Below are 27968 nucleotides of genomic sequence, written 5' to 3'. Positions count from 1 at the left end.
TGGCTGAGGCATCAAATCCCCTGTAAACCCAGGACTATAAACTAGGCCAGGTCTCGAGGGTGAGGTGGCATCCCTGTCAGGGACCTGATTTAAAAAAAAGTCTGCCAGGAAGGGTCTTAGGCCAGGTCTACAGTAAAAAGTATACATCGGCATAGCTACATCTCTCAGGGTGTGGAAAAATCCACCCCCGAGCAATGTAGCTATGTTGCTCTAAGGCCTGATGTAGACACCACCTGTCAGGGAGGCTGATTAACCACAGTGATGGAAGAACCGCCCCCGCCCTAGTAAAGATGGCTGCCATCTGCCATGGGTTGCAATGTGACTGAAGCCTCAAAGAAGATGGCGGCTGCCTCAGGGGGCGGACTCCGAAAGTCTTTACCCTCCAGCGCCGCCCTCGGGCTGAAGCGCAGACCGCCCCGGAGGGGGGCGGGGGGGCACCCGCACGCCTTACTCTCCGCTCGTAGAGCCATAGAGATGCCCCCCCTCCCCCGGGCAGATAGAGTGTCCGTTCCAAGAAGCCGCGCGAGCGGCCGTCCAAGGTTATCAGCGTAGAGCCAAGTCCCGCTTCCTGCCCTGGCCATAGAGGAGCCGGTGGAGTCGGACAGAGCGTCTCCCAGCCCGGCCATAGAGTGGCTGCCGGCCGTCGCCGGCTTGGGGGCGTCTCGCCATTTTAGAGGAGAGAGGCGGAGGCCGAGCCGAGGCCAGGTACTGGGGAGACTGGGCCCCCGGGGGGGGGCCGCGGAGCCTGGGGCCGGGCGGTGGGGCGGAGCCGCGTTGGCGGGCGGCTGTGAAGCTGCTGTGCCCGGGGGGTGGGGGAAGCCCCCCGCCTGCCCTCCCCGTGTTGGCGGGGGTGGGAACAGGCCCCCGGGGTGTCACATTGCGAACAGGTGCAGATGAAGCCTTGTGAGGGAGCCGCCCCTCACCTCCCTGGTGGCCAGGCCTGGAGGAGGGAGGTTGGCTGGTTGATGAAGCTCTGACCTGGGGTATGAGATAAGAATCAATTCTCTGCTCTACTCCAGACTGGGTGTGTGATCTGGGGCCAGTCCTTCAGTCTCTCTGGGCCTCTATGCTCCACCTGGGATTGCCTTTCCTCACCTCACAGGGGGGTAAACTCATTAATAACAATCCCTAGCCCTTATCTAGCATTCTTCATCACCTCAGAGCACTTTGCAAAAGTGGTCAGTAGCTTTTACAGATGGGGAAACTGAAGCAGAGAGTGGGGAGGTGACTTGCCCAAGGTCACCCAGCAGGCCTTCAGCAGAACTGGGACTTGAACCCAGGTCTCCTGAGTGCTTGTGCTGCTTAGATACCAGTGTGATGGGGGCTGTAAAAGCAGGTAAATGGAAGGAAGCTCATCCATCGATATAGGGCAAAGGGGCAGGTAAATGTGTGCATGGGGTGGGAAGTGCTGCAACCACCTCCTGCTACTTTTGGGTGCTCAAACTGAGATACCTTGAGCCTGACTTTAAGAAGTGCTGCACTTGTACAGATGCCTCTGGGAGCTGCAGGTGCTCAGCATCTGAGCATCCAGCCATGTTTCAAATTAGAAACCCAAATTTAGGCCTGGTCTACACTTCAAAGTTTTGTTGGCATAACTATGTCAGTCAGGGGTGTGGTGGTTTTGGTTTGTTTTGCTGAAATAGTTATGCTGGCAAAAGCTTTTGAATAGATGCAGTTATAGATGCCAAAAAGTCCTTTTGAAAGTATAGCATGTTTCATTTGAGGAATCACAATAAGATATAGCTACAGAAGAACTTTTGCTAGGATAAACTGCACTAGGAGGTCTGGCCAGTATAACTGTACCTGTATAATTACACTAGCAAACCCTTTCTAGTGTAGACAAAGCCGCAGTTGATATGTCTGGAAGTGTTGGCCTTAAGCTTTCTGAGTCATTCCTGTCTGGTAATTGTGGTTCATGGTAGTTAACCTTTACTTTTATCACAGCAACTGGTGCTCTATAAAACATTCATTCATCTACTTCTGGGCACTATAGTGAGATCTAAGTAAATAGTGTTTATAAAGTGGTATATAAGGGTAAATAGTATTAGGACTAGTCAGGGGAAGAGATGGAAATAGAATTCAGGACATACTTAGGAACTCTGCACAAGCTTGTCCTCTGTGTGAGCTTTATAACCTGCAGGTCAGGGCTACATATGCTTCCTAGATCCCTGAAATTGGTATGTGTTCAGAACACCAAGAAATGTCCTTACACTGTAAATACCTGAAAACAGCACTTGAGAACTAAATAGTCCTCACCAAAACAGGCTGGAGGCAGTTGTATGTAGAGACTATTAATAACAAAGAAGGGATGGACTGACTATTAGAACAAATGTGGCTTTACTAATCTGAACTGTTTTGAAGTTATGCGGAGTCAAAAAAATAAACATTTCCATCTTGGACCCTGTATCTCCTGAAAAATTCTGCCTTCCTATAAATTAATTCCTGTGAAATTTCCAGTAGGATTAGATAGATTTGATGAAGTTACTGTCAAAATCTAGTTTGGTGGAAGTCTTGCTTCAGTCTTAATCCTGGAGAGACTAGAATTTCTCCCTAAATTGCAATTCATTAATTGGCTTTTTGGTTTGTTCCCCCCTTTAAAAGCTTTGTAATATCAAAGTGAGAATTAATGTCCAAGGATGCTGTTAAGATGCTTGAACGTGGCGAGTGCATGTTGTTTCTGTGTACAATATCCTATTACAGCTGCTTGTTCCTGAATTGTCTTGACGTGTGTTTGACTACAGGTCTGTGTTCTCTCACTGCTGTTTGTTGTTTGTTTGTTACATCAAGTCATGTAATTGTTGTTTACCAGCTATGTAGGTAACAGAATTCACTTGCTCTGTAGGATGGTTCAGCTAAGTCTCTTAAAGATAATAATAATATCAGTGTTAGTCTGTACCTTGTCACTTTCTATAAAACTACATAGTAAATTGGGTGGGGGTTTTTTGCTTTGTGAAGAAATTTAAAGATTTTTTTTTTTTTTTTAAAAAGATAGTTTTCCCTAACAACTTAAATGTAGCTTCTCTTCAAAAACTCCAGTGTCAACGTGTAACTTTGTCTTTTATGCAAAGCTCTCTCCAAATAGTGAAGATTTTAATTTTGTGGGGAAAGCAACTGTTCACTACAGGTTTCAGAGTAGCAGCCGTGTTAGTCTGTATCCGCAAAAGAAAAGGAGTACTTGTGGCACCTTAGAGACTAAGTACTCCTTTTCTATTCACTACAATAACACCAATAATAATACAGTATTCCTTGCTTGCTGTCCCCATGACTTGCTCTGCAGGTCTGTGATTGTCAACATAGTAGAATTCAAGGCATGTGAATGGCACTGTAAAATTAACTAGGTAAAGCAAAAATTCTGTAGTAATTAGCTGTTGGGAATCTGTGTGATGACCGTCAGAGAACGGAAGAGATCTGTGCAACTTGCTGAGCCTGCTGGGTTTCTTACAAGAAGATGTGTTCCCCTCATGTTATCTGGACTGGTGATCAGTTAGGTCATGCCAATCCTCGACTCCGGGAGCCATCCTGCTCCACTGTGAGAACCCCCACTCCCAGGCTGTTCCACGCACAGCCTCTAGCATGTAAACTGCTCCCAGCTATGTGAGTGATCACTTTTGGCCAGCCACTGCTTGGATTGTGCAACCGAATGACACTAGCCAATATCTCCGGTCCCAGACACAACCCTAGGAACCTCCATCTTGCAGTGTCCAGTTATGCCCGCTGAATGCTGCAAGCTTATATGAGTTTGTCAATTTAACAAAGTCTTGTTATCCCAAGTGGAGTCTCTGACATGCTTCAAACCAAACACACTGCTTCAGGTAGAATAAACAAACAAACTTATTAACTACTGTCAAGGCTGATTCCCCACTGTGGCACTTCGAGTGCAGAAGGTGGAGGCCCACAAGGATTCTAAAAATTAATACTGGCCACTCCAGGCTTGTATTGTAACCTTGGGAGTTTAACTTCTGTCTGACCTTAGATTGGTAAATGCTGCCACCATCCAAGCGCAGAACCCCTTTGAGAGCCCAGGAAGGCGCACTTGAGAATTCCTTCCTGTGTGGTACTCTCAAGCTTACCCCCCCCCCCACCGTCCAGGGAAGAGCTGAGAAAGAAAAACAAAGGAAATCAGCTGTTGCCACTAGCTAATTAAACAACATGTGCACAAACCTCGTAGGACACAAAAATCCAATTCTGTTCTTAAAAAAGGTAAATTTTATTAAAAGAAAATACGTCTGGGTACTCAGACTATTGCTAGATTTAGAAAAGAGCAAATGCAACGATTAAGCACCAAGAATAGCTTTCTTGAAGTCCAGCTTAAAGGTTACAAGCAAAACAAAAGCACCTGCGGTTAGCACAGAGGAATCCACAAGCTGTAAAGAAATAAGAGATAAACCTAATCACGTCTTCCTAGACTTTTCCTGATCTACTTACATATCTGGGGTTTCAAATTAGTAGTTTCTAGGTATGATACTGATGGGTTTTCGTACCTGGCCCAAGCTTCTTACAACATAACTGCTGCTCTGTCCCCTTCTCCCTGGGAGAACAACCACAGATGGACAAAAGGGAAGTTTTTTCTTAATTTAAAAAAAGTTCTAGCCTTCCCATTGGCTCTTTTGGTCAGGTGCCCACTCACTTCCTTTACCTGTGCATAGCAGCGAGACTTTTAACCCTTTACAGGTAAATCAAGTAGAGAACAGCTACTAAGAAGGATTTTATAGCTGGCTGGGTGTCCATAAAAGGGAGCTGTCCCATCCCCCCCTTCATTTATCATGAATACAAAAGAGAGATTTTAAGTGATTATAAGTCAAAACAGTCAATTTTGCAAACCGCTTTTTGCTGTGGTTCAGCTCCTGTCCTGAAACTGATGTTGGTGTGGCTGGTAAATGATTAGTAAATGCCCGTGCTGTATCAGCATCCCCATCCTTTTATAGTAAAGCTTCTCATAGGCACCACGGTGTTGGCCAGGACATTGCAGCTAAATTTCATCTTGGGTAATTCCATTCTGTCTCCTTAAAGTCTCCTTGTAATTTCAATTAGGCACAGGAGTCTTCTTCCCTACACAACAGTTTATAACGAGAAGTGTTGCTGCGGGCTGTCAAACAGCTGCTACCTTCACTCTGTGTGGCTGTGTATTCTTGCTGGGTGTAGGGTTTCTATGTGCAGTCTGCAAAGCCCTTTGGAATCCTTCAGGGTGAATGATGCTCTAAAAATACATCTCTGTTGGCTGTGGTACATAATTATTTTCAATTAATGCAAAACTATTCTAGTATTCTGGCTAGAAATTCCACTAACCATCATGCAAATAATTCATTTGGCGGAAGTGTTTTGTTGCTTGAAAAACTTAAATGATGGATTGAAATCAATCTACGCTGACGTGGGGGGTTGGAAAACCAAGAGATCTCCCTTCCCGCCTGTGGGTGTGTAGTGGGCACTAGGGCATTGTGTTTTCTCCCCTCTCCTTCAGTCAGGTGCAGAGCTGCCATGGGAAACACCACCAGTGATCGACTGTCTGGGGAACGCCATGGCTCCAAATCTCATCGCTCCGATGGAGCCAGTAGCACCCATTCCACGAAGGATCATCCCCACAAGATCATGGTGGGCAGCACTGATGACCCCAATGTTTTCAGCACCCTTGACTCCAAGGTATGGGCTGGCCTCTCTGTCCTATTCCCCATCCTTACAGGATTATAACCAATGATACAGGTCACCATATTGGCAGCTCTGCTGAGCTCATTTTCTAGCAGATCTGAGTCAATGACATTTGTCTTTTTTTTTTTTTTTTTGGTAAGTGCTTAATTACCTTGCGATGTGTACAATACACCCCACTACAGTTAGTGCCTAGGGGTGATACAGTGAGTATAGAATGCTCTTAGTCAAAGGGTAGCAGGAAAAGGGGCCCATTTAGAAGAAGGTCCAGAGAATAGAGTGAGAAGAGGACACAACGCAAAGGCTGTCATTTAGCTTGGACAGAGAAACCAGGAAATGACTTGGGCACGTCCTCAGCTGGGGTAAATTCTCTCAGCTCTATTGTCTGAAGTGGAGCAATAATAATGTAATGCCAGGTGCAATGCTGCATCTCAGACTCCAGAGTCTAGGGGAGAAGGGGGTCATCCTCATATTGAAGACAGTGCATAGATCAAGGAATGTGGGAACGGAGTCATTTGGATTCTACAGCAAGTAAGTGCCTAGATCCATGAGGTGGCAAAGGGGTCTTGTGACTTGGACACGGAGGTTTTTGGTGAGGGCAGTGGAGAGGAGGGGTGAAGTGGAGAGGAAGTCAAAGCACTGGAGTAGATGTCGGGGGGGGCAACAAATGGGGTAATCTGTGGTGCATTTTGGAGCTGGAAAATCTGCGCTGCTCCTGCTCTGATGTGTGCTGAAGGGCTATGAGGGAACAATGTGACTGGAGAGCCAGCCCTGATCCCTGCTGTATCTGCACCTTGGCTAGGCTTTGGGATGGCTCTTGTTTCCTTCATGCAGCTTGCTGGGGAGAAGGAGTTTATGTCATGGCAGCATGATCTGGAAGAGTCAGTAAAGCCTTCACAGCAGGCTCGTCCCACTGTCATCCGCTGGGCTGATGGAGGCAAGGAGGTCTTCATCTCTGGGTCCTTCAACAACTGGAGTGCCAAGATCCCACTCATCAAAAGGTATTTCCTCTCTCTGGGAAGCCTTTGCATGTGCAAGTCACAATAACTTGAGGAAGAGGGGGGATAAATTATTTAACCAAAGTGTTTTATATTTAACCAGTTCCCTCTACTAGATTTCTCACTGTTCTTTGGGGCTGTGTTCCTTAGCTGAAGTATGGACTGGTGAATTTTTATGGTTTTATTAGCCAAAATAGCTTTGAAAACCAACAAAATTACAGCAAGTGAAATAAAGTTGGTTATAACGTCTACAGTGTCAAAAACTGAACTCCACTTGAGACGTTGCTATCTTCAAGAAGTAATAAATCAGTTCAATTAATTCAAGGACTTAGCACAGTTTTGTTACCAAGACTAACTTCCCCAGTTCTATACCAATCTGGGCAGATGATTTTGGTGTCAACATGGAACTACAGATCGTTGAATATGGATTCTTCCAAGCATATCTTCCAGTGGCATTATGGGACTGCTTGGGGCAGTCCAAGCGAAACAATTCTAAGGTAGAATTTAGAAATTTTGGCAAGTTCCTTAATTATCCAAGCTGTGCCACAAGCATGCCCTCATCCAGTGCATACATTTGTATGTGTGTGGTGTTGGTTCAGGTTGTGTGTGAATGTACCGGGTTAGCATGGGGCAGGTGTGGGTGGGTGGGGTAGGACTGGTCTGTGATGTGTTGAGATGTCTCTCGATGCGGAGTGTCTCTTAGCACAATGGTTCTCAACCAGGCGTACACATAGCCCTGAAGGTACAGAGAGGTCTTCCAGGGGGTACATCAACTCATCCAGATATTTGTCTAGTTTCACAACAGGCTACATAAAAAGCACTAGTGAAGTCAGTGCAAACTAAAATTTCATACAGACAGTGACTTGTTTCTACTGCTCTATATACTATACACTGAAATGTAAGTACGATATTTATATTCTAATTGATTTATTTTATAATTCTTTGTAAAACTGAGAATGTAAGCAATTTTTCAGTAACAGTGTGCTGTGACACTTGTGTATTTTTATGTCTGATTTTGTAAGCAAGTAGTTTTTAAGTGAGGTGAAACTTGGGGGTACTCAAGGAAAATCAGACTCTGGAAGGTTGAGAGCCACTGTCTTGGCACTGCAGGAATTCTGTCTGTGCTCTCCAAATCAGTATTGTGTGAGCTGAGCTCAGGCACTAGGAGGCTCGAACTATCTGGGACCGTTGATGTGTCCAGTGACCTGTGGAAGAGCAATTTCTGCAGTGCTATTTCTGTACTTCTCCTCTCTCCTTTCAGCCACAATGACTTTGTTGCTATTCTGGACCTGCCCGAGGGCGAGCACCAGTACAAGTTTTTTGTGGATGGCCAGTGGGTTCATGACCCTTCAGAGGTAACTCTCAGCTGTTTTCTCTCCCCAGAGACAAAGTGAGTGCTCCTCTTAGGCTCAGTATGCTGCCTCAGCACTGCGGAAATGTAGTGTGCACCCCATGCCCTAGGCTAGTTCAGCCTCTCCTCCGTGCTTCTACTGTAACATTTGCTTTCACTGGCTAGGATGGTACAGCACCAGCAGCCCTCACCCTGCTTTGACTCGTGCGGCACTGATTGTCCCTCTCTATACTCTGGTAACACGTTGAGGCTGTTTCACCCCATAAGCATTTCTGTGCACGTAGCTAATGGAATAGCTTTGTGAGCCTCTCTGCATCCATCGCTTGATTCCATGTCCCAGCCCCTTGCTTCTTAGGACTAGCATTACACCAAATTCCTCCCTGTGGCCTTGAGTCCCTCATGCAGCAGTCTGGGTTTGAAATTAAAATTAAGGCATTTTTCTTTAACATTGCCTGGGCAGAGGTGCAGAGAGCAGGAAGGGATTGGGGGACATTGTAGGGTGAGGAGGGGTAGGGATGGGAAATAAGATACCAGTTCCACTGATTTATTCCTTCTGGGGCCTAGCTCCATGCTCAAACAGATCATGTAACCCTACTCTAGATCATCTGGTGACTCTCAACAGTGTTAAAAGGGGCAGTTGGGGACCAGAATTCCTTTCAACCAGTTTCAGTGTAAACCATCCAGACTAGGGCATCTGGTTCCCTTAATCTTCTCACTCAGAGGTGATGCCTGCAGCTGATAAAGGGGCAATGTGACAAGCATAGTAATCTAGTTATCTGCTAGTAGGAGGATGGGCCTATAGAAGAGGATTATTAAAGCAGAGTGTAGGGGTGGAGTTGCATAGATTGCCCAAAATTGAGAGTAATTGGAAAGCGAAAGGGTGTGAACAGTGAGAAAATGCTAATGAGGCATGCCTGTGAGCCCCTGTATTTAGATGAGAGTCTGAAACTTCTGCATCCCGGAGTCTAGCAGGGCATTCTTCAACATAATGTCTCTTGAGCCTTGGGCAGCTCTTGTGGGTTATCTGCTCTACCTCTGCCTCTTGGTTTGACACACGGATGGGTGATGTATGTGCTACTGTAGCAGGGGGATAGATAAATGAGATGTGTGATTGTCCATGTGCAGGTGGGGGAGAGAAGGCTGGGAAGAGTGTGTGTGTGTCAGTGGGAAGGGGATGTAGGTAGGTAGGAGGTAGATCACTGTCTTCACTTTTCATTTCAGCCTGTGGTCACCAGCCAAATGGGCACCATTAACAATCTGATTCACGTCAAGAAGTCTGACTTCGAGGTATTTGATGCATTAAAGGTGGATTCTCTGGAGAGCTCAGAGACTTCGTGTCGAGGTAAATTTCTCATGGCACTCCGTGCGTGCTGACATTGACTGTGACACATGCCTCTCTCCTCCTTCGAGACTTGCTCAGAGCTCCTATCACACTGATTTCACTGAAGGGGAATGAGCACCTTGAGTTGGAACTCCAGCTGACAGCTGCGTGGGTGCCTGACACGCAGCTGTGAGGAGTAGTGTTTGTTGTTATATTGCACCATTGCCCAAGGACCCAATGCTGTGCAATGCACACACTCTGAAGAGCTTGCTGTCTGAGTGCCTTGTAAGTGCGAGTGATTTAGTTGTCTGATCTGAGCCTTATAAGTGTGAATGGGGAGGTCAGTTGTGTGAAGGTGCTGAGGGGCCAGAGTTTTTTAAAACTGAAATCTAACACACTAGATTTGCCAATTTTAAGCATTATGGCAGTGTTGGAATGGAATTTAATTAGGATAACCCCTTTTTAGTGAGTCCAAGGAGCACTGGCTTACTAATTTTATCACTTTTACCTTGGACAGGGTTTCTCCAACCAGGACACTTGGTGCTTTTAACCAATTGGTAGTTTATTAATTCACCCAGAACCACATAAATGGACAATCAACAGTTTATCAACCAAATGTAGATACAAGCAATAATTTAGGCATGTTCTGAACACAAAATACGCACGCAGTCATGTAATTAACATAAACCAGTGTGAGGAACAATACAAATCACCAAAATTTCTTCTGATATTTTCTGACAATCATCAGTTATCAATTCTTTAGTCTCTGTAATACATAGATATTAAGGTCAGAAGGGACCATTATGATCATCTAGTCTGACCTCCTGCACAATGCAGGCCACGGAATCTCACCCACGTGATCATGCTTCCGAGACTTCTCTAAGGAGTAAGGGTGCACTGGTCCTAGGGCACACTGTGGTCACTGCTATTGGAATTGTTTGGTATGAGGGGTTCTAGTTTAAAATATCAAGCGCAATTGCCTAAAGTTGTTTTAAGTCTCTTAGGCCAATTTGTGGAATTGACAAATGGGAAGATACATATAACATTAGTTCATTAAATGCCAAAATATAGTTACTTGAGGTCTCACTAAAAAGAGTGTGGACCTAACAAGGTAACTCTGTTATTTATGCTAACGAGCAGAAAGAAATACAGTCCCTGAAATACAATCTCATCACTTCTTAGTCCGGTAACCCTGGGTCGGGGGGAGTCTTTTCCATGCTGTCGGTCCAAGCATCAGTAGCACTTCTGAATTCTGCAGCTTCTTTGTGGGTTTAGTCAACTGCTTTGTCCTGTAACCCTGGACAGGGGGGTGGGAGAGAGTGTCTACAGGGGTACAGCTAGCTTTGGGTACTGTGACCGGGGCCCTAGTGGGGGCCACCTATGGTCACTCAGTTAGGGTGAACGTCAAAAAACGGGGCAGCCAAACCCCAAAAAGCTGGTGGATATTCCAGTACTTAGATTTACCAAGCCAGCATAAAACAGCTTTTTTATTACCTTACTGGTTACTCAGATGTCCAAACAACACAGTTCCATTAAAGTGATCCAGCCTCAGGCCTCCGTCCAGGTACCCACGTCAAATATGATGAAAATTTCTTTAAATCTTATTTCATCATATAAAAGAAAAGGTTCTACCAATCCCAAAGGATTGGACACATTACCTCCCAGGTTAATGAATGTTTCAGATCTTGCCCAAATACACGCTACAGCCAATTCTTATTAACTAAACTAAAATTTATTAAAAAACGAGAGAGAGAGAGAAAGTATGGTTAAAAGATCAACATACATACAGACATGAGTTCAATTCACTGAAGTGCAGATTCATTGCAAAGATGGTGAGCTTTGTAGTTGCAAGTAGTTCATAGGTTATAGTCCAATGTCCAAATCTCACATTCAGGGCGTACCAGCATAACTGGGACCTCAGTCTTGCGACTCGAACTTCCCCTGACGAAGCCTAAGTAGATCTGAGATGACAGAATCAGGACCCAAGGATCTTTTATACAATTTCATGTCCTCTTTGACAAGTTGGGATTTCCTTGGGGAACAAAAGGTAATTAGGATGACTTTGAAGGAGGTCCATCACTGGTACTTAGCTATATGAATTAATATAAGGCCATTTGCTTGTTCCTCCACCATTCACAGTACATTTCAAAGGGAGATGAATACCAAGATATCCCGTGTTTACAATTCATTTAAATGATAGGATCTTCTTTTGACCTCTGAATGATCAGAATACAGCATAGACAGGGACTGTTGATTACATTGTTGACCCTACTCATACAAAAACACAAACATTATCTTCCCCCCATGTCTGCTATGGGTTATTTATTTTGCAGGATGTTTAACCCTTTCTAGCCATGCGTCACAGGTACATACAGTAGCCTCAGGTTTATATGCCTTGTTTTGGGGTCCACTGGAGGAGGCCAAAACTTTTTTTTTTTTTTTTTTTTTTGACGCTGGCCAGTCTTAGTGCTCAGATTTCAGCTTTTGGTTTCTCTGCCTCTGTTGGTATCCAGTAGATGGTGCCTGTATATAACAAATATCTTCAATCTCTTTCTTATTGGAGGCTTTTTATATTTGATTCATTTCAAATAATGCATTTCTGTACTAACCCAGACTATTAACTGGAATTTCTCCCTCTTCAAGCGATTTCTTTTAATATTCCAAAGTTACACGTTGGGGAGTTGCTATCTACTTTTTTGGTCACAAGCTTCCTAGCTGATTTCAATTTGTGTTCTACACGCGTCTCTGGTTCTTAATTTCCAGTCAGATGGGAATTCTCACCACATGCAAATCATGAGAATTTCCTGTCTAGGAACTCTCCTTTCCTGGGAACTGTGCAATTCAACCTTTAATTTAATTGAAACTCCCAACAAGATGTCCTCCTGTGGTGATGTGCATATTGATTTCCATGCTCTATTGCTCCATGAGGAGGCTTCAGTTTGGGATGTGCATGGGGGTGCATGGTGGTAATCCTGGTCACTGTGGAGATGAGGGAGAATAGGGTGATTGCTTCCTGGGTAGGTAAGCAGAGAGAGGGCTATAATAATAACCTATTATCAATATATATCTAAGGCATATTTGACATCTATACATCTTACAGTCCTGCTGGGATCAGAAGCTTCCATTGTGCATCAGCGTCTGGCTGGTTTAGGATTAGAGTTAATTGTTTTAGTAGTAATCTGTGCAGAAAACCTCCCACTTTCTTTGTGCTCACATTGCAGCAAAGATCACTGGGTTACCTCTCCAGATGCCAGCTGTGCTAGGTTGACCCGGGATCACTGACTGGTAGTTCGGTTGTGCATCAGGGAGTCCTGCAGCAGTGAATCATGTAGATTAGGGGTGGGCAAACTTTTTGGAAACCACATCAGGTTTCCAAAATTGTATGGAGAGCCGGTTAGGGAAGGCAGTGTCTCCCCAAACAGCCAGGCGTGGCCTGACCCCCCCACACTTCTCGGCCCCTAATGGCTCCCCCAGGACTCCTGCCCCATCCACCACTCCCTGTCCCCTGACCACCCCCAGACTCCCCACCCTAACTTCTCCCTGCCGCCCCATCCAAGCCCTCTTCTTCTTCCTGACTGCCCCCCCACCTCTGGGACCCCTGCCCCATCGAACCCCCCTGTTCCCTGCTCTCTGACCGCCCTGACCCCTGACCACTACCTCGAACTTCCCTGCTCTCTATCCAGCCCCCCTGTTCCCCTCCCTCTGACTGCCCCAACCCCAATGCACAGCCCTGACCACCACCTCGAACTCCCCTGCTCCCTGCCCTCTTACTGCGCTGCCTGGAGCACCGGTGGCTGGCGGCGCTACAGCCGTGCCGCCCAGAGCACCGGGTCAGGCCGCAGCTCTGCAACTGCACTGCCAGGTCGCCCAGAGCGTTGCACCAGCGGTGCTGCATGCTGAGCCTGCAGGGGAGGGAACAGCAGGGAAGGAGCCGGGAACTAGCCTCCCGGGCCAGGAGTTCAGGGGCTGGGAAGGAGGGTCCTGTGGGCAGGAGGGTCCCACGGGCTGAAGTTTGCCCACCTCTGATGTAGATCATTTGAGAAGCCCATCTGCTGCTGATACATCTTATACAGCAGTGGTTTTCAAACTTTTTTTTCTGGGGACCCAGTTGAAGAAAATTGTTGATGCCCGCAACCCAACAGAGCTGGGGATGAGGGATGAGAGGTTTGGGGTGCAGGAGGGGCTCTGGGTTTGGGGGGGCTGGGGCAGAGGGTTGGGGTGCGGGAGGGGGTAAGGGCTCTGGGCTGGGGATGAGGGGTTTGTGGTGCAGGAGGGACTCTGGGTTTGGGGGAGGCCTCAGGCCTGGGGCAGGGGATTGGGGTGCGGACTTACTGTCGGTGGCTCCTGGTCAGCGGTGCAGCGGGGGGGGGGCTAAGGCAGGCTTCCCGCCTGTCCTGGCACCATGGACTGCACTGCACCCTGGAAGTGGCCAGCAGCAGGTCTGGCTCCTAGGCAGAGGTGCATGAGCCTCTCCACGCAACTCTCGCCCACCGGTGCCTCACCCTCATCCCTCCCCTGGCCAATGGGAGTGTGGAGCCAGTGCTCGGGGCAGGGGCAGCATGTGGAGCCCCATAGCCCCCCTGCCTAGAAGCTGAACCCGCTGCTGGCCGTTTCCGGGGCACAGCGCAGTGTTGGAAAAGGTAGGCACTAGCCTGCCTCAATTGGGCAGCACCCCCGATGGGACTTTTAACGTCCCGGTTGGTGATGCTGACCAGAGCAAGGCAACCCAGCGTGTTACATGCCGCAACGCACGATTTGAAAAACACTGTTATACAGAGGCTTGTGCTAGAATGGGAAATAAGTGCAGTGGGACTCTCAAATAACCCCTTCAGTGCAGCCCCTTAGTATGGTCCTGGCACCTAGGTGTATCCCCATTGGAAGCCACTGCTTGCAGAAGGTGTTGCCAAGGCCATGGAGTTGAGATGTTCTGTTGCATGTCTGCTCTCTTGGACTTGCAGCCCAGTGCCAATCCAGGGTTAATTAAAGAAGCCAGTGCTAGAAAGACCCTGCTGTGTCCCTCTAGTCCATGCCTGGGGGCCTCAGCAGGTGTCACTAGAGCTTTGTCCAGACTCACTTAAATTTGTTTCAAGTGATGAAGTTTCTGACACTTCCCTTCACATCTCCTTGGTGTTTTGTAGACCTGTCTAGCTCCCCACCAGGACTCTATGGCCAGGAAATGTATGTGTATCGACCAGAGGAGCGCTTCAAATCCCCACCCATCCTACCTCCTCACCTCCTCCAAGTCATTCTCAACAAGGACACCAACATCTCTGTGAGTAGCAGCCTCGCCCTCTGAGTGGGCACATAGCTGGGTGTGGAGCAAGCAGGGGAGTTTGTGCTGAGCGCTAAGAGGCTCTGCAGTAAGAGCGAAGGTGGCCAAAGGGTGCCCCCCAAAGTTCTGCAACATGTCCTGCTGCAGTCCTCCTACCTGTACAGCCTGAGGGCATCATGGATCTCAGCATGCAGTACTCCACGGGTTCTCAAACTTCATTGCACTGCAACCACCTTCTGACAACAAAAATTAGTACACGACCCCAGGATGGGGGACCGAAGCCTGAGCCCTGCCGCCCCAGCTGGGGGGGCCAAAGCCCAAGGGCTTCAGCCCCAGGTGAGGGGCCTGTAAACTGAGCCCCGCCACCTAGGGTGGTGGGGCTTGGACTCGGGCTTTGGCCGTGGGCCCCAGCAAGTCTAATGCCAGCCCTGGTGACCCAATGAAACAGGGTTGTGACCCACTTTGGGGTCTTCTATCTCAATCCAAGCAGACAGCCCTCGCTGTGTGCTGGTCAAAGCAGGCTGTACCTCTACGCTGTGTTGGCTCCTTGTTCTCTCTGGTGCAAAGCCTGGGCTTCATCCTTGCTCTAGACAGTAGAACATTGCTAAAATCCAGAGTGTAAGTCTAATGTCCACTGAAATGACTGATTCCTGCACACCCTAAAATGGCCTGGGGTTGGTGTTTGCGAGTTGTTTCCGCATGGAGAGCCTGTCTGTGGCTGCTGCTCCCAGTTCCCATTCGCCTCTGTAAACTGACCCTTCTCCTTGTTCCAGTGTGACCCAGCTCTTCTACCAGAGCCCAACCATGTCATGCTCAACCACCTCTACGCACTCTCCATTAAGGTAAGTGGTGGTCACACGGCGGGGTACCTACTTCACCTGTGAGGGCCTAGGAGAGGCTCCTGCTTTTATGATCTTCCCCTGCTGCTACAGGGTGTTGTGATTTGTGGCCCGGAAGTCTACACAGCAATGAAACGGATGCACAGCCTGAGCTGGCTGCAGTGGGCCAGCCGCAGGTTTGTCTGCTGTGTACAGAAATCCCGGAGCGCTTCTTCAGGTCTGGGAAAGGTACTCGGAGCGTCACTGCTAAATGCAAAGTGGAACAGATTGTTTAGCATAGATAGCATATATTGTAAGGGACCATACCAGGTAGAGTGGCCTGTTAATATCCCTGCAGTCATAGGACAAAAAGAGGGGGTTAAGTGGGCTACAGATTGTTGTAGTAAGTCCCTCTGTTGAGGGAGCCAGGGGGCACTGAAGCAGTTGGCATTGGCAAACTTTAGTGGTTCAAGGTGGACCAGGGTGTAGGACCGTGGAGGCTGATCACGGGGGCTGGAGAGGCAGTGGGGCTCCCTAGCCTGCTGTCTAGTCCAGTTCCAGCCTGGCTCCCTCGTTCCACATTGGCCTCTAACCTTGTTCTACTCTGTCCTTCCTATTAAAATCCACTTTTCAGAGTGTGTAACTGTCTGAATCCTGCTTACATACAAATCGCATCGCAGCCTGAGTTATGGAGCTTCTGGGGTAGCTGGCATCTGCCCACCAGCCAAAGGGATTGTCAATTACAGGTTAATTTTGTGGGTTTGTTTAATGGGCAGACACCCCTGCATGCCCCTGGCAATACAGAAACTGGCAAACAGGCAGAGTGCCAGCCCAGAGCTGAGTGACTGAGGCAGAGCAGGAAGCTGCAAGGCTCACTCTGGGATTGATGGTGAGGTGCGTGCGGCTTTGGCTTCCCAAAGTCTGTCCCTGCAGCTGGCCTAGCTGCTGTTGCTGCGCCATAGGAGGGGAGGAGGCGAGGCGGCTGGGCTGGGGTCTCTGCCGTCACCCTGGGTGGCTGGGGTTGGAAGGGCTGGAAGACCCTGACTGCTCCCTGCTTGCCTTGTGGAAGGTTTTCACTATTGCCTCTGAGAACAGCACTTCTCTGTGGCAAGAGCAGCAGCTTCAAACACGGCTCTGTCGGTCTGCCCAGCTCAGTCTCACATGGGCTCCACTGTCTTCCTGAACTCCCTAGCCCCTCCCACTGGTCCCAGGTGCCTGTTGACCCCTGCTCATCACAGCTTGCAGGTGCCGTGCTTCGCTGTCACTTCCATTGATACAAGGCACAAGGTATTTCCAGAGACTCCATTTGGGGTGAACTGATGCAGAACGTTTTGGGCAGCTCTCAGGGAAGGTTCTCACCTGTCCCACCCTCACCGGCGCTTGGGGGCAGGGAGGCAGAGCAGCCTGGCACTCTGCCTTTGCACCCCCTGTGGGGGAGTAGGGAGACTTGCCTCTGTTTAGTTAAATAGGTAACCGATTCAGCCACACTCACTGTGCCGATAGGCATTTTCCCAGGATGTGTAGTTTTTGTCGGAAAACTTCCAACAGCTCTAGTGCCAGATGCTGCTGCCTTCCAGCTTGCCCAGAGCACTGCTACCAGACCCTCCTGTCATCCACAGCCTCCTTGCATGGCCATCAGGATCTAGCTTGGAATTTACCTCCAGGGACTTGTCTCTGCTCGTCTTTCTGTGCCGCTCTCAGATTCCTCTGCTCCTCTAGCACTGACCTTTCTCTCTGCCTTCTAGCAGTCTAGCCAGCACAAGAGCAGTCTCTGCAACTGCTGGTGCTAGCAACAGCTCCCTGTTCTCTGTCTCAGTGACTCTCCTCATCTCGGATCTTGGCTAGGAGCTGTCTCTCCCTCCCTTCCCCTTACTAAATCTGTGTAACTGTCCCAGCACTGTGAAGTATCCTGGGGCTGTGTGCATCTATGGTCCACACAACTAGCACTCAGCTCTGTTCTCTTGCAGGATGGCGTAATGGTGCTCAGTGCCACTCACCGCTACAAGAAGAAGTATGTCACCACTCTGCTGTACAAGCCCATCTGATCGTGTGCCTCGCTGCATAGCACACGAGGAATAGCACGTTGTCTGCACACACTGGGCCATAGGCCTACGAAGAACTGGTGGTTGGCTCTAGCTGAACCTGGCAGGGGTAGAAGGGGATGAGCCCAGCTCTGCTGGGTGTCTGAGCTATTCCCTCTGTATTCTGTTGGTGAGATTTGATTTGACCCTTTCATAGCCTCCCTCTGTGGGGTCCTCTGGCTTTGCTGAGTTCCCTGGCTTGGCCTGCTGCCTGGCTCCCTGTGGGGGAGTCACAGCAGGGAAGGAGCTGCTGAAAGCTCTTCCCCAGCCCCTCTGCCTGTAAAGGCTTTGGCCAGTTCCTCCAGCAGTTGCCTGCTTGGGGCAGAGCCATGTCACTCTCCCTCTGTACCCATGCCAAGGCCCTCCAGAATGGCCTGCCTCGGGGCAGAGTGCAGGGGGTGTCTGCACCTGAGCTCTGCAGGCCTGGGCTGGCTTCCTACCTCCCTGCACTCAGCTGATGGGACTGGAACGTGCACCTGGCTCCCCTGAGCAGAGACCAGGGTTAGTTCCAACACCACACACACTGCATCAGAGGATTTGTTCCAACTCCCCCCCTCCCCCCCCCCCCCCCCACATACACACACTATCCTGCCTGCCTCAGGCATCATCACCCCTCTCGACCTGTGGGCCTAGGCCCCAGAATGCTGAGCCTTGACTGCTGTGGGGCCAAGAGGTGAGAATTTCCCAGGTTTAGGCCACAGCAGAATGGCTCAGTGCTGCCCTTCCCTGGCCAGTGTAGCATAGGAACTGCAGCTGTGACAGAGCAATTAGTGCCCCTGAGAGGAAGAGCCTGAGCTGCTGAGATGTCTGTTGGCTGGAGCCTGGGAGCTCTCTCTCCTGCTGGGTCCGTGGCCTTTGCACAAGCTCTCACATGTTTCCCAAGTGCCAGTCTGGATATTTTGTGGGAAGAACTGCAGTGCTAGTGCCCAGAAGCTGCCAGGGCTGCTCTCTCTGGGCAGGAGGCTCTCACATGCACCAGGGTTCTTGGCCTGGAAGCTGATCTCACTGTTGGGACGATAGTCTCCTGCCCCATTGTGCTGAAGTGGCTGGTTTCATCTTGGCTAAGAGCTTTCCCAGTGCAGCCTGCCCCCCACTGAGCCCCTTCTCTCACTCCTCAGTGCAAGGTTCTGCCACTGCCTCAGGCTGGTCTCCACAGAGCTCACTGGCTCTGCAGCCCTTCTTTCTGGGGGGAGCACTGGTGGCTGAGCTCAGCCTCCCTGGTTCACTTATCCTGAGGAATGTTTAGTGAGTGTCATTGTCACAAGCCCTTTGGGCTAAGCCTCTGCCAGGTTCAGCTATTAGCTTGCGGGTGTGGGTGGGGAGAGGGCATTGCCATTGTATGCAGTTGCACTTTACCAGTCACAAGGAGAGCACTGGCTCCCAGTCCTCTTGGAGTACCTCCAGGGGAGGGGGGGGGTCGCTTTGTGTGATGGTGAGATGCACCGTAGCAGCTTCCAGCGGGGCCACAGCTCTGCTGGACCCTGGAAGGGCCACAGATGCCTGTGTGGGAGGCCAAGCTGGACACGCAGTAGCAGCTTTCTGCCCAGCCCAGTCACACCAGCACGGCCATAGTGCTCACTGACCAAGAGGGAAATTTCTGCTTAGAGGGGAAAAGGAGGCAGGGCCAAGCCCATCCTTCTGGGGCGGCTGCCTCTTCCCCCTTTGGGGCAGGGAGGACGTGGCAGTAAGGGCTCGCTGACAGGTCAGCCCAGCACTGCTCCAGTGCTGGGAAGGGCAGGCACTGGCTCTAGGCTATTGATTTATTGCTCTCTGTGCTGCGGGGCCTGGTCATTGTTAGGGCTGGTGCTAGCGCTAACGGGTAGGAGAGATGCTGGCTGCCTCAGACCACACCAAGAGCCAGAGGGTCAGCTTGCTCCCTGATAACTGTCCTTGTGAGCACCTGTCACCAGGGGGCAGAGGGCCAAGCTGAGGCAATGCTGCCAAGCTGTATGGGGCTGCTGCTGTCAAGGTGGAAAGCCCAGAGTCTGGGTGTTGTGGCCACTTAGCTGCCACTCTGCAGCGAGGCATTGGGGTTTGGCTAAAGGAAAGGGCTTGGACCAGGACATGCTGGCATTGGCTCCAATTGCCAGCCCCTCACAGTCCCCTATCCTGGAGGCAGTCCCCAGTCCTGGTGCTAGGGTCACACACCCAGGAGAGCTCAGCTTACCACAAGGGGGAAGCAGCTGAGCCCCTTCTCTTGGCCCAGGCCTGTAGCACAGCAAAGGAATGCAGAATGGCTGAAACAGCTGGGGGCTGGTGGTGGAATCCCCAGCATCGAGCTGAAGGCACCCCCTGGTCCCGGTCCTGCCCTGCCCTGCTGGAGCAGCAAGTGCAAAAGCCCCAGGAGGCCCTGCTGTCAGTGCCTGTGCTGTAGCTCCCGGCTGTGCTTTCCCGCGGGAGCTGCAGCAGATGCACAGGGCTAGTGACGCTGTAGGGGGGGAGGTTTGCCTCAGCCCTTTCTGATAACAGCCTGGAGAGCTGTTTACTGCTGAACACAATGGCTGGTAGCTGGGGCGAGGGGGCTCTCAGACCTGGGGCCTCTCTCATGCCCTGGGTTTGGCCTGCTGCTGGCTCTGGGATGGGGGTGCAAGCCTGGGTTTGGGGTGGGAGGGACACTACATGTGCCAGGCTCCCTTGCTGATTTGATGTAACTCATAAAGCCAGGCTAAGGTGTTGGCCCCAAAATGTGACTAATAAAGTTTGTTGCAGAGGTTGGAGGGACCTCATCTGTGCTGTGCCTGTGTGCCAAGGAAGAGGGGCTGCACCAAGGACCCAGGCTTGCCATTTGTGTGGTTTGAGATGGCTGGCCCCTGGCCTGTACTGAGCCAAAACTGGCTGTGGGTGTGTCCAGTATCAGGGCTGGGGCTGCCCCTGTGAGCACGTGCCACACACTCCCCTCTTCCTGCCAGCATAGCCTTACGCAGGTGCCGCAGGGAGGCTGTGCTTTTGCGGGGCAGGTCACTGCAGGGGAAACTCAGCCAGACTGGGGTGGGGGGCAGGCTCTTCACACTGGTGTCCTTGTCACTGTGCTGATAGTGCACCCCTCTCCCCATGGGAATGGCTAGGTGCGTGGGGATGTGTGACAGCGCCCTTGGGGCTGCCTGCCCCTCAGCAGCCTTCACTGGCAAAGCTGTGGGAGCAGCCTGGGCTCCAGTGGAAGGGGAGTTGGGTTGGGGGCGGGGGGCAGCATCACTGACATGCCACTATTCATTAAGGTCCTTGAAGGCCAAAATCTACAGTAGCCAAAGAAAGTTTATTGGGGACTCCCCCTGAGAGGGAGCCCTGCATTTCTTACAACTTCATTTCTTCTCAAAGTTGGAGCCACTTTGGCCCCATGGGGGGCCTGCCTTAGCCCATTCCACCCTGGGTTACACTCAGTCACTATATACATATCCTACAGCAGAGACTCACCCCAGACAAGGTTGGCCAAGCTGGGGGGGCCCTTTCTAATGCTGCTTTACAAATGGTTCCCACCAAAGCAGGCCTAAGCTGGGTGTGTCTCCCATCAGTGCCCCTGGGGGGGCAGCAGCAGCAGCAGTTCAGCTCTGGCTAACAGGGATTTCACACTTTGGTCATGTTGCCTCAGAAATTGCTTATCGCCAAATGAATGGGTGAAGGTCCCAGCAGAGAAGGGTGAAAGCACCCTGACCTCCCTGCTACGCACTGGTTCCAGCATGAAAGCCCTGCAGGCAAAGCTATGCTATATTGCCAAGCAGCAGAAACAAGCGCTGCTCTCTGGGGCTTGTTTTCCTCAGAGCAGGGTGGATGGAGCCTCCCACCCCTACAATAACAGTTGCATCAATAACCCGGCTTGGGAGGAAAACAGCTCACAAGCAAAATGCTCCAGGCCACATGAGCAGCACCCTGCACCGTCTGCTGCTTGCATGGACTCAGCAGCTGGCTGGAGGCCACCTGCCCTGTCTCCCTGGCACGGGCAGTGGCAGAGTACCGGTCTAACACACACGCATGGCTGTGAGGTTCCACAACAGAGGGAGTGTGGCAGCAGGATGATAGGCCATGCTGGGGGAAGAGCGAAATCACTGGGAAAGCAGCTTCGCCAGTTACCCCGGATACATTTCCTAGCAGTTTAACAGTGATTAATCAAACGAGCATGGCTCGCTGGCTGTGCGGTACGAGACAGGTCAGGTGGTAGCCCAGGGGCCAAGCCTAATACAGTCTACGGCTCGCTTCCATGCAGAGGGGTTCAGCGCCAGAGCCACACACCAATGTGGGCTCGCTGTGGGGGCACAGCAGTTCTTGGCCCGGGAGCCATCTCAGCCAGGCTTGGTGCTCAGGAGCTGGGAAGGTGAACAAAGCAGGGCCAGCTCTGGTCCTTCTGCCGCTTTAGGGTGTCTGGGTGGCTCCTCTTCCTTCTATGCTCCTGGCGGGCCAGGATCACGTGGCTGGGGTGCTGGGACAAGCCCACCGGGATTTCCCCTGGAGAGAAAGTACAAGCCAGGCTGAGGATAGGGAGCGGTCAGCCATCAGACGCTACCCTCCCCCGCCACATGGGGCTAGGAGCCCAGACAGGCTGGCACATCAAACCAGCACCACTGTAGCAGCTGGCAGCACTGGGCCTGCTGCAGCATCATGGGTGCAGGAGGAAGGGGTGCCAGACTGGACAGAGGGATGGCAGGGACAAGCCTGCAGAGCAGCACCCAGGACACTCTTGCAAGCTGACTATGCTTCCCCAGGCAGCCCCCCAGCCGTGAATGCCCTGCCAGCTCTCCCCTGCATCCAGCCACTCTCTCTGCTGCAGCCAGCACTCCCCACAGCCCTGCAAGTGCCACCACTTCGGGACAGTGGGCAGCTCTGCACCCGGCGGCCACAGAGGAGCAGCAGCACCAGCATCAGGATGAGCTGCCTCCAATTCCACGGCCAGCCACTCAGCTATTTGCGCAGCGGGCAAAAAGCCTCCCCTCCCTTCCTTTCCTCCCTCCCCAGTTCCCTGCAGGAGCATGGGCGCATATGTGAGGCAGGGGTGCCCACACCCCAGACACAGCCCACACACAAGAGGGGCAGGACCCTTCCCCCTAGGAGCTCCGCAATTGGAGGCTCGAGGTGGGCCGTAGGGGCTCCGCACATGCCAAGCCAGGCCTCACCCATAGCCCTGTCGGTGCTGGCACTGTATATTTGCCGGAGCTAGAATTTTGGGGTCTGTTTGACTGTTATTCTTATGTCCTTACTAACAGATGTGAACAAAGCCATTGTGTGTTGCATCTGCCCACAGCCAGATGCAGTTTATAGCATAATGAGCAAAGATAAGGCCTAGAGGTAAAGCGTTGGTGGGAGCTCACTCCTCTCCCAAGCCGGGGTCAAACAACCAGGCAGGAGGAGAGGTGGGGGAGGAAGGGGTAAGAAACACTAAAAGCCAAAGAAATGGTGACCCTGGCCGGTGCACCACCTCACTCCCTACCCCTCCCATGGAGTACAGAAGAGGTGGTACCGAAGGCCCAGACTCACGATTTATGGTCATGTTCCGTTTTGGAGGGTCGTAAGGGGTGGGACCAGGGGTGCGCACTAAGCCTGCTAGGGCAGGGGGCACAAGGGAAAAGCCTTCCTGGTGGACACAGTCTGGATAGGATTGCTTGGTAACCCCAATAAACATCACATTGCCTGCACTTTGGACTCTGGCCTTCTGCTTTCTCTCTGCGTGAGAAGAACCAAGGGAGGGCGAGGGGAGGCCCTAACAGCCCCCACCCACTCGTCACATGGCACCTCAATCCAGCCCCTCCCTGGCCCAAAGAGACACCACCACCGGTGCTTGTTCGGGGGGGGGGGGGGGACACCTCCCAGGGGAACAGGCCTTCCTCTAGCGCTTCCAGCAGCTGCTAGGCTCTGGGCCCTGCCCAGGGCAGAGCTGGGCTGGGGCTGCAGGCATCCTCACCATGGGAGCAGGGCAAGGCCAGAGGCTCTGCCCAGCCAGGGCGGTTCAGCGCTGCACTGACAGTGCTTCTTGCTCCTCTGCCTCGGCCCTGCTCCCATCCCACAGCCCTGGATGGCACCTGCCAGACCCCGCTCCCTGCCCGCGTGCCACGCAAGGGGGACAGGCCCCTCCATCACTCTGCAGAGCGGCCCTGCTGCTCACGGGGTGCACCAGCCTGGGCCGTTACCTGTGCCGACGGAGGGAGGAGATTTGACAGAGGAGCCCTGGGGCTTGCTCTTCTGGAGAGACTCAGGAGAAAGAGAGAAATGGGGTGAGAGACCCCCCTGGGGATGGGCTGAGACCCCACCCCCAGGGACAGGGCAAGAGAACGAACCCACCTGGGGATGGGGTGAGAGAGAGAGAGAGACCCCTGGGATGGGGGAGGGACCCACTGCAGGGGTTGAGGGAAAGGATGGGACAGAAACGCAAGGCCCCTGCACCCCCCTCAGGCTCCTCACCCTCAGTCTACACACCACCCCCACCCTCCATCCCCACCAGAGCCAGAGCTCTCATTCCCCCCCATTGGCTCTGCTCCTTTCTCCCTCCCCTCCTGCCTCCCTCCTCCCCCTCAGCCTGAGCTCAGCCCTACTGCACTCCCCAGAGTCAGCTCAGAGCTAGGACCCTTCTCCCCCCGTCAGGCACCCCCCTGCCAGCCTCAGTCCCCTTGCCTTGGTGTTGCTGGCTCCCCTGAGGAGCCCTGGCCCTAACTCACCTCCAGGTTTGTCCTTGCTTTCCTCAGCACAGCGTGAGTTTGGGTCACTGCAACAGAAAGGGGGTGGGGGGATCAGAGTGGACACCGCTCCCTCCCGACCCCAGGGAGGGGCTGTCAGGGTTGGCACCACTCCCCACAAACCAAACTGCAGGATGCGGGGGCACGGTCGTTGCAGGATCCGCCAGAGCAGCAAACCCCAGCTGGCTCCAGCTACCTGAGCAGAGAGCAGCGTAGCCAGGCTTGGCCCATGCTGGGCCCATCTACTTACTGTGCTCCCCTGCTCCAGCCCTATGGCCAGGGGCTCCAGCACAGACAGGACCCCAGCAATGCCAGGCTATACCTGATAACAGCGGGCGGGCGGGGACAGAGGGATGATGGGGCCAGCTGGCTACCAGGCACTGGTGGGGCCACCCTGCAGTGTCTGTTCATTATATTTGGTTTGCATTGGAGCCATGGCCCCTGCCGCAGGATGGGGATGCCGGCCTGCTATGACTGACCCACGTCAGGCGGCTGGGTGAAGGCAGGATGCTCCCAGCCCTCCAGTCGCAGACTCCATGCAGGGCCATGTTCTGGGCCCCTTCGGTGGCAGGTGCTGGTGTGTAATGACGGACGCCGAGGGGAGTGAGGACACTCTCTGTGCCCACCATTGCCATAGCTATTCCCACCTCCCGCCCCACCCCAGGCCCGTCCCACCAGGGCACCTACAGTGGCTGACGATGAAGTGCTCCATGTTGTCCTTCAGGCGGCAGGTGTCCTGCAGGCGCTCAGCTGCATTTCGGAGCAGATTCTCCTGCTCAGCTAACCTGGCCCTGAGCGCCAGGAGCTCGTCCTTCATTGCCTGCTCCTGGGCAGAGATAGGGGCACAGTCAGCAGGGGCCATGTGCCTCTGCAAACCACAGCCGGGCTCCCAGACACCCCGGAGCAGGTGCTTGCCCCCTCCCCTGTTGCCCAGTGCCGTGGCTCAGCATCCCGAACAAGGTGGGTTAGTGTGAACTACCGCAGCCTCTGCTGGAGGACAGACCCTGCTCGAGGGGCCACGCACAGGGAGCCAGGGCTAGCCCCTTGCTCCAGCAGACCCACAATGCACAAGCCTCCCATACCTATGCAGACAGAGCAGTCCCCTAGCGGCTGGCAGCAGCAGGCCCTATGCCCTGTCTGGGCTGGCCCGCAGTATGCCAGACTGGGCAGAGCGATGTGTGATTGGGATGGTACCGCCAGGGCAAGGAGAAACATCACCCAGCCCTCCCATAGGAGCACCCAGTGGAGGGCTCCCCGCACCCAAGAGTGCCCCATCACCCAGGCAGGCTCCTAATCCCCATCAGCTTACAAGCTGCCTGGACAAGCCCTGCCCTCCCATCTGTGGGAGCCTCTGACTCTCGGGGGCTGCCTGGGCAACCACGGGGGAGACATTGGCATGATCTACGAGGGCTGCCAGGAGGGTGCCACTCACTGCGGTCTGGTGCTGGGCCAGGCTGGGGGCTGCTGGCAGGGCTCCTCTCCAGAAGGTGGCAAGCAGGGAGGCGCACCGCTCCAGGAGCTGACGCAGGGCACTCGTGGCGCTCAGGAGCTGCCGGACGCTGCCCCGCTCCAGGGCCTGGCGGAGGAGAGAAGACTTGTTGCAGACACTGCCCTGCAGCACAGTGGTCACAACAAACGCAGAGCCCCGATGCACCTGGCTTTCACGGGAGGGCACTGCCCAGCACAACGGCCCAGGTTCCCAATAGCCCGTTGCCAGGCTGGCCCCCTCTGCGCCAAAATAGCTCTGAAATCAGACCCAGAAGTGATGGAGACAGGTCCCATCTGGCCTCCTTCCCTGGGGCCAGTACCTCCAGCGCCCTCGCGCTCTGGCCAGCCTAGCAGTAAATGCCCTGTCTCGGGGCACCCAGCTGAGTCCATCGGGCAGGTGATGGTCTCTCGTGCACACAGGTCGGGACAGACCCCCATGATCCTTTCCAGCCATCTCCAGTGTCCCCCAGAGCCAGCGTTCCCCAGGAGAGCTGGAGGGAGCAGCCTGAAACGCTAGCTCCCTGGCCGGGACTACGAGCGGCATTATGCAGGGCTCTGCCCGCGTCGCCCCTGATCCTTCCCTTCTCGACAGAGGGCTCAGAGCAGCCTGGCCCTTCCCGATGTCCAGGGAGAATTACCTCAGTGCCACGGGGCTCCAGGCTGGGCATGGTTAGAGCTGGCCGCAGGAGAGAGGCCATCTGGTGGACCATCGTTTTGCCCTCCAGGATCTGCTGCTTCAGGGCACAATAGTCATCAACGTGGCCAATGACCTGGCACCCGCCTTTGCTGGCAGACGAACAGCTTGTGGCGTCTCCCGGCGGTGCAGGGCCACTCCTCCTTGCCAGAGGGTCGTCCACGGGCAGCTCTGGAGCAAAGAGGGGTCAGCACTGCTGGTGTCCCTGAGAGCCCGTCAGGGCTGCATTAGCCCAGCACCAAGAAGGGGGTTAGCACCAGCATGTACATGGCCTAGGCTGGCACTTCCCTAGCCCCTCACTCCCCATGTGCCCCCAAACAGCTTGTTCTGTTTGTCCAGGCTGTCCTAGGAGCAGCAGGCCACAATTTCCAGACATCACGAGGGAGGCTGGGTGCCCCCAGTTTTGGGAGCCCAACCTGAGCCACCTTAGGGGGGCTGATTCCAAGCAGTGCTGGGCCCCCGTCCTCCCAAACCCAGGACCCCTTAATGTAGCTCAGGCTGGACTCCTGCAGTCACTAGCCATCTCTGAAGCTCTCGACCATGACCTTTCCCGAACATGCAACCCGCAGCTCTACATCGCCCCAGCCCTCACATCGCTACTTCTCCAGGCGGCGCGGGGCCAGCTCTCCTAGCCTCCTCCGAGCTCAGCCCCCGGCTCGGATCCCACCGCACGCCCAGCTCTGATGGGCCACCAGAACGCCATGCTGTATGGTTCCCACCGAAAACCTGCCACCTGCCGATTCAGCCTCTCTGTGGGGAGGGAGGGGTGCCCGCTGTGGCTCTGTACTCCCCTGGTTCCCTGCTGGCATCCTAGCAGCAGGGCACAGCTCGAGATGCCCCGTGAAACATGGGCACAATGCAGCGTTCACCCGGGGGAGGGGATAAAGAGAAACACTTTTGTGCCTTGGCCTCATGACAAGGGGAGTGTGAAACTCAGATCCAGGGAACAGGGGGTTGGGACGCCGCTTGCAAAATGGGCCCTGCATGCTCTTCAAATCCAAGGCTCCCAGAGCCATATCCCCAGGAGGTGCTGGCCTCTCTCTGCTCCCTGAGGAGTCTCTGCCTCAGGCCTGGAAGGTCTCTCTAGCTCAGTGGGTTTCAACCTCTGGCCCGTGGACCCCTGGGAGCCACAGACTATGGCTAAGATTTCCAAAGAGGTCCATATCACCATTCAAAACATTTCAGGAGTCCATAAAGGGTGAAAACCACTGGGCTAGCTCAAGCAGGAATCCCTGGGGGAGGGTCTCCGGCCCATGCTATGCAGGAGGTGGGACAAGATGGTCCCTCCCAGCCTTAACACCTTGAGTGTGACCAACCAACTCCCTCCTTTGGGCTCCCAGCCCCAGAGCGCTCCAAGCGTCCTGCCCTCACTGCCCATGGGGCCCGGCCCGAGCCGCCCGCACTCCAGGACCCTCCACAGCGGTGGCCCCGCTCTTCCCCAGGTGAGGGTGCGCATCCGTTACCTTTCATCTGGTGGGTGAGCGGGGCCGGAGCGCTAAGCAGGGCTGGCGGGGAGAGGGGAGCTGGGGAGCTCATGCCAACATCCCGAACTGGAGGAGAAGAGCTGGAGTCTGCAAAGGCAAGATGACAAAGGGGCCATTTACCAGGTTAATGGCACTTCGGCCAGGCATCAGGGCACCCGAGGGGCC

At 53.0% G+C, this 27968-nt stretch overlaps 2 protein-coding genes across 20 annotated transcripts in view; one reads left to right on the top strand and one right to left on the bottom strand.

Moving 5' to 3' along the window:
• The first annotated feature begins 275 nt into the window (after nucleotides 1–275).
• On the top strand, nucleotides 276–20192 carry PRKAB2 (protein kinase AMP-activated non-catalytic subunit beta 2). 3 transcript variants are annotated; one of them, XM_037907678.2, is made up of 8 exons: nucleotides 276–705; nucleotides 5459–5637; nucleotides 6475–6641; nucleotides 7900–7993; nucleotides 9211–9331; nucleotides 14449–14582; nucleotides 15356–15424; nucleotides 17368–20192. In XM_037907678.2, the coding sequence occupies exons 2-8, from the start codon at nucleotides 5476–5478 to the stop codon at nucleotides 17443–17445; spliced, it is 825 nt and encodes a 274-aa protein (XP_037763606.1). In that variant the 5' UTR covers nucleotides 276–705; nucleotides 5459–5475; the 3' UTR covers nucleotides 17446–20192. The 3 variants fall into 3 exon arrangements, with proteins under 3 accessions (XP_037763606.1, XP_043408468.1, XP_043408469.1); XM_043552533.1 differs by lacking the exon at nucleotides 276–705 and adding an exon at nucleotides 739–983; XM_043552534.1 differs by lacking the exon at nucleotides 276–705 and having other exon boundaries at nucleotides 5535–5637; nucleotides 6443–6641.
• A 525-nt stretch (nucleotides 20193–20717) lies between these two features.
• LOC102931917 (myomegalin) overlaps nucleotides 20718–27968 on the bottom strand; it is a 155816-nt gene continuing 148565 nt past the window's right edge. For 11 of the 17 annotated variants that reach the window (XM_043552527.1, XM_037907666.2, XM_043552523.1 and 8 more), the window contains 7 exons: nucleotides 27783–27890; nucleotides 26264–26490; nucleotides 25570–25713; nucleotides 24825–24963; nucleotides 24120–24166; nucleotides 23595–23646; nucleotides 20718–21918 (listed from right to left, as the gene is read on the bottom strand). In XM_043552527.1, the coding sequence (XP_043408462.1) occupies nucleotides 21773–21918; nucleotides 23595–23646; nucleotides 24120–24166; nucleotides 24825–24963; nucleotides 25570–25713; nucleotides 26264–26490; nucleotides 27783–27890 (863 nt within the window). In that variant the 3' untranslated portion in view covers nucleotides 20718–21772. The remainder of the gene's footprint in view (nucleotides 21919–23594; nucleotides 23647–24119; nucleotides 24167–24824; nucleotides 24964–25569; nucleotides 25714–26263; nucleotides 26491–27782; nucleotides 27891–27968) is intronic. The other 6 variants (XM_043552530.1, XM_037907669.2, XM_043552528.1 and 3 more) reach the window with 1 other exon arrangement.

The sequence above is a fragment of the Chelonia mydas genome, chromosome 8, assembly GCF_015237465.2.
Source record: "Chelonia mydas isolate rCheMyd1 chromosome 8, rCheMyd1.pri.v2, whole genome shotgun sequence".
NCBI lineage: Eukaryota > Metazoa > Chordata > Testudines > Cheloniidae > Chelonia > Chelonia mydas.
Note: the sequence above shows the minus strand (reverse complement) of the source record. Positions and strands in the feature narration are given on the sequence as shown.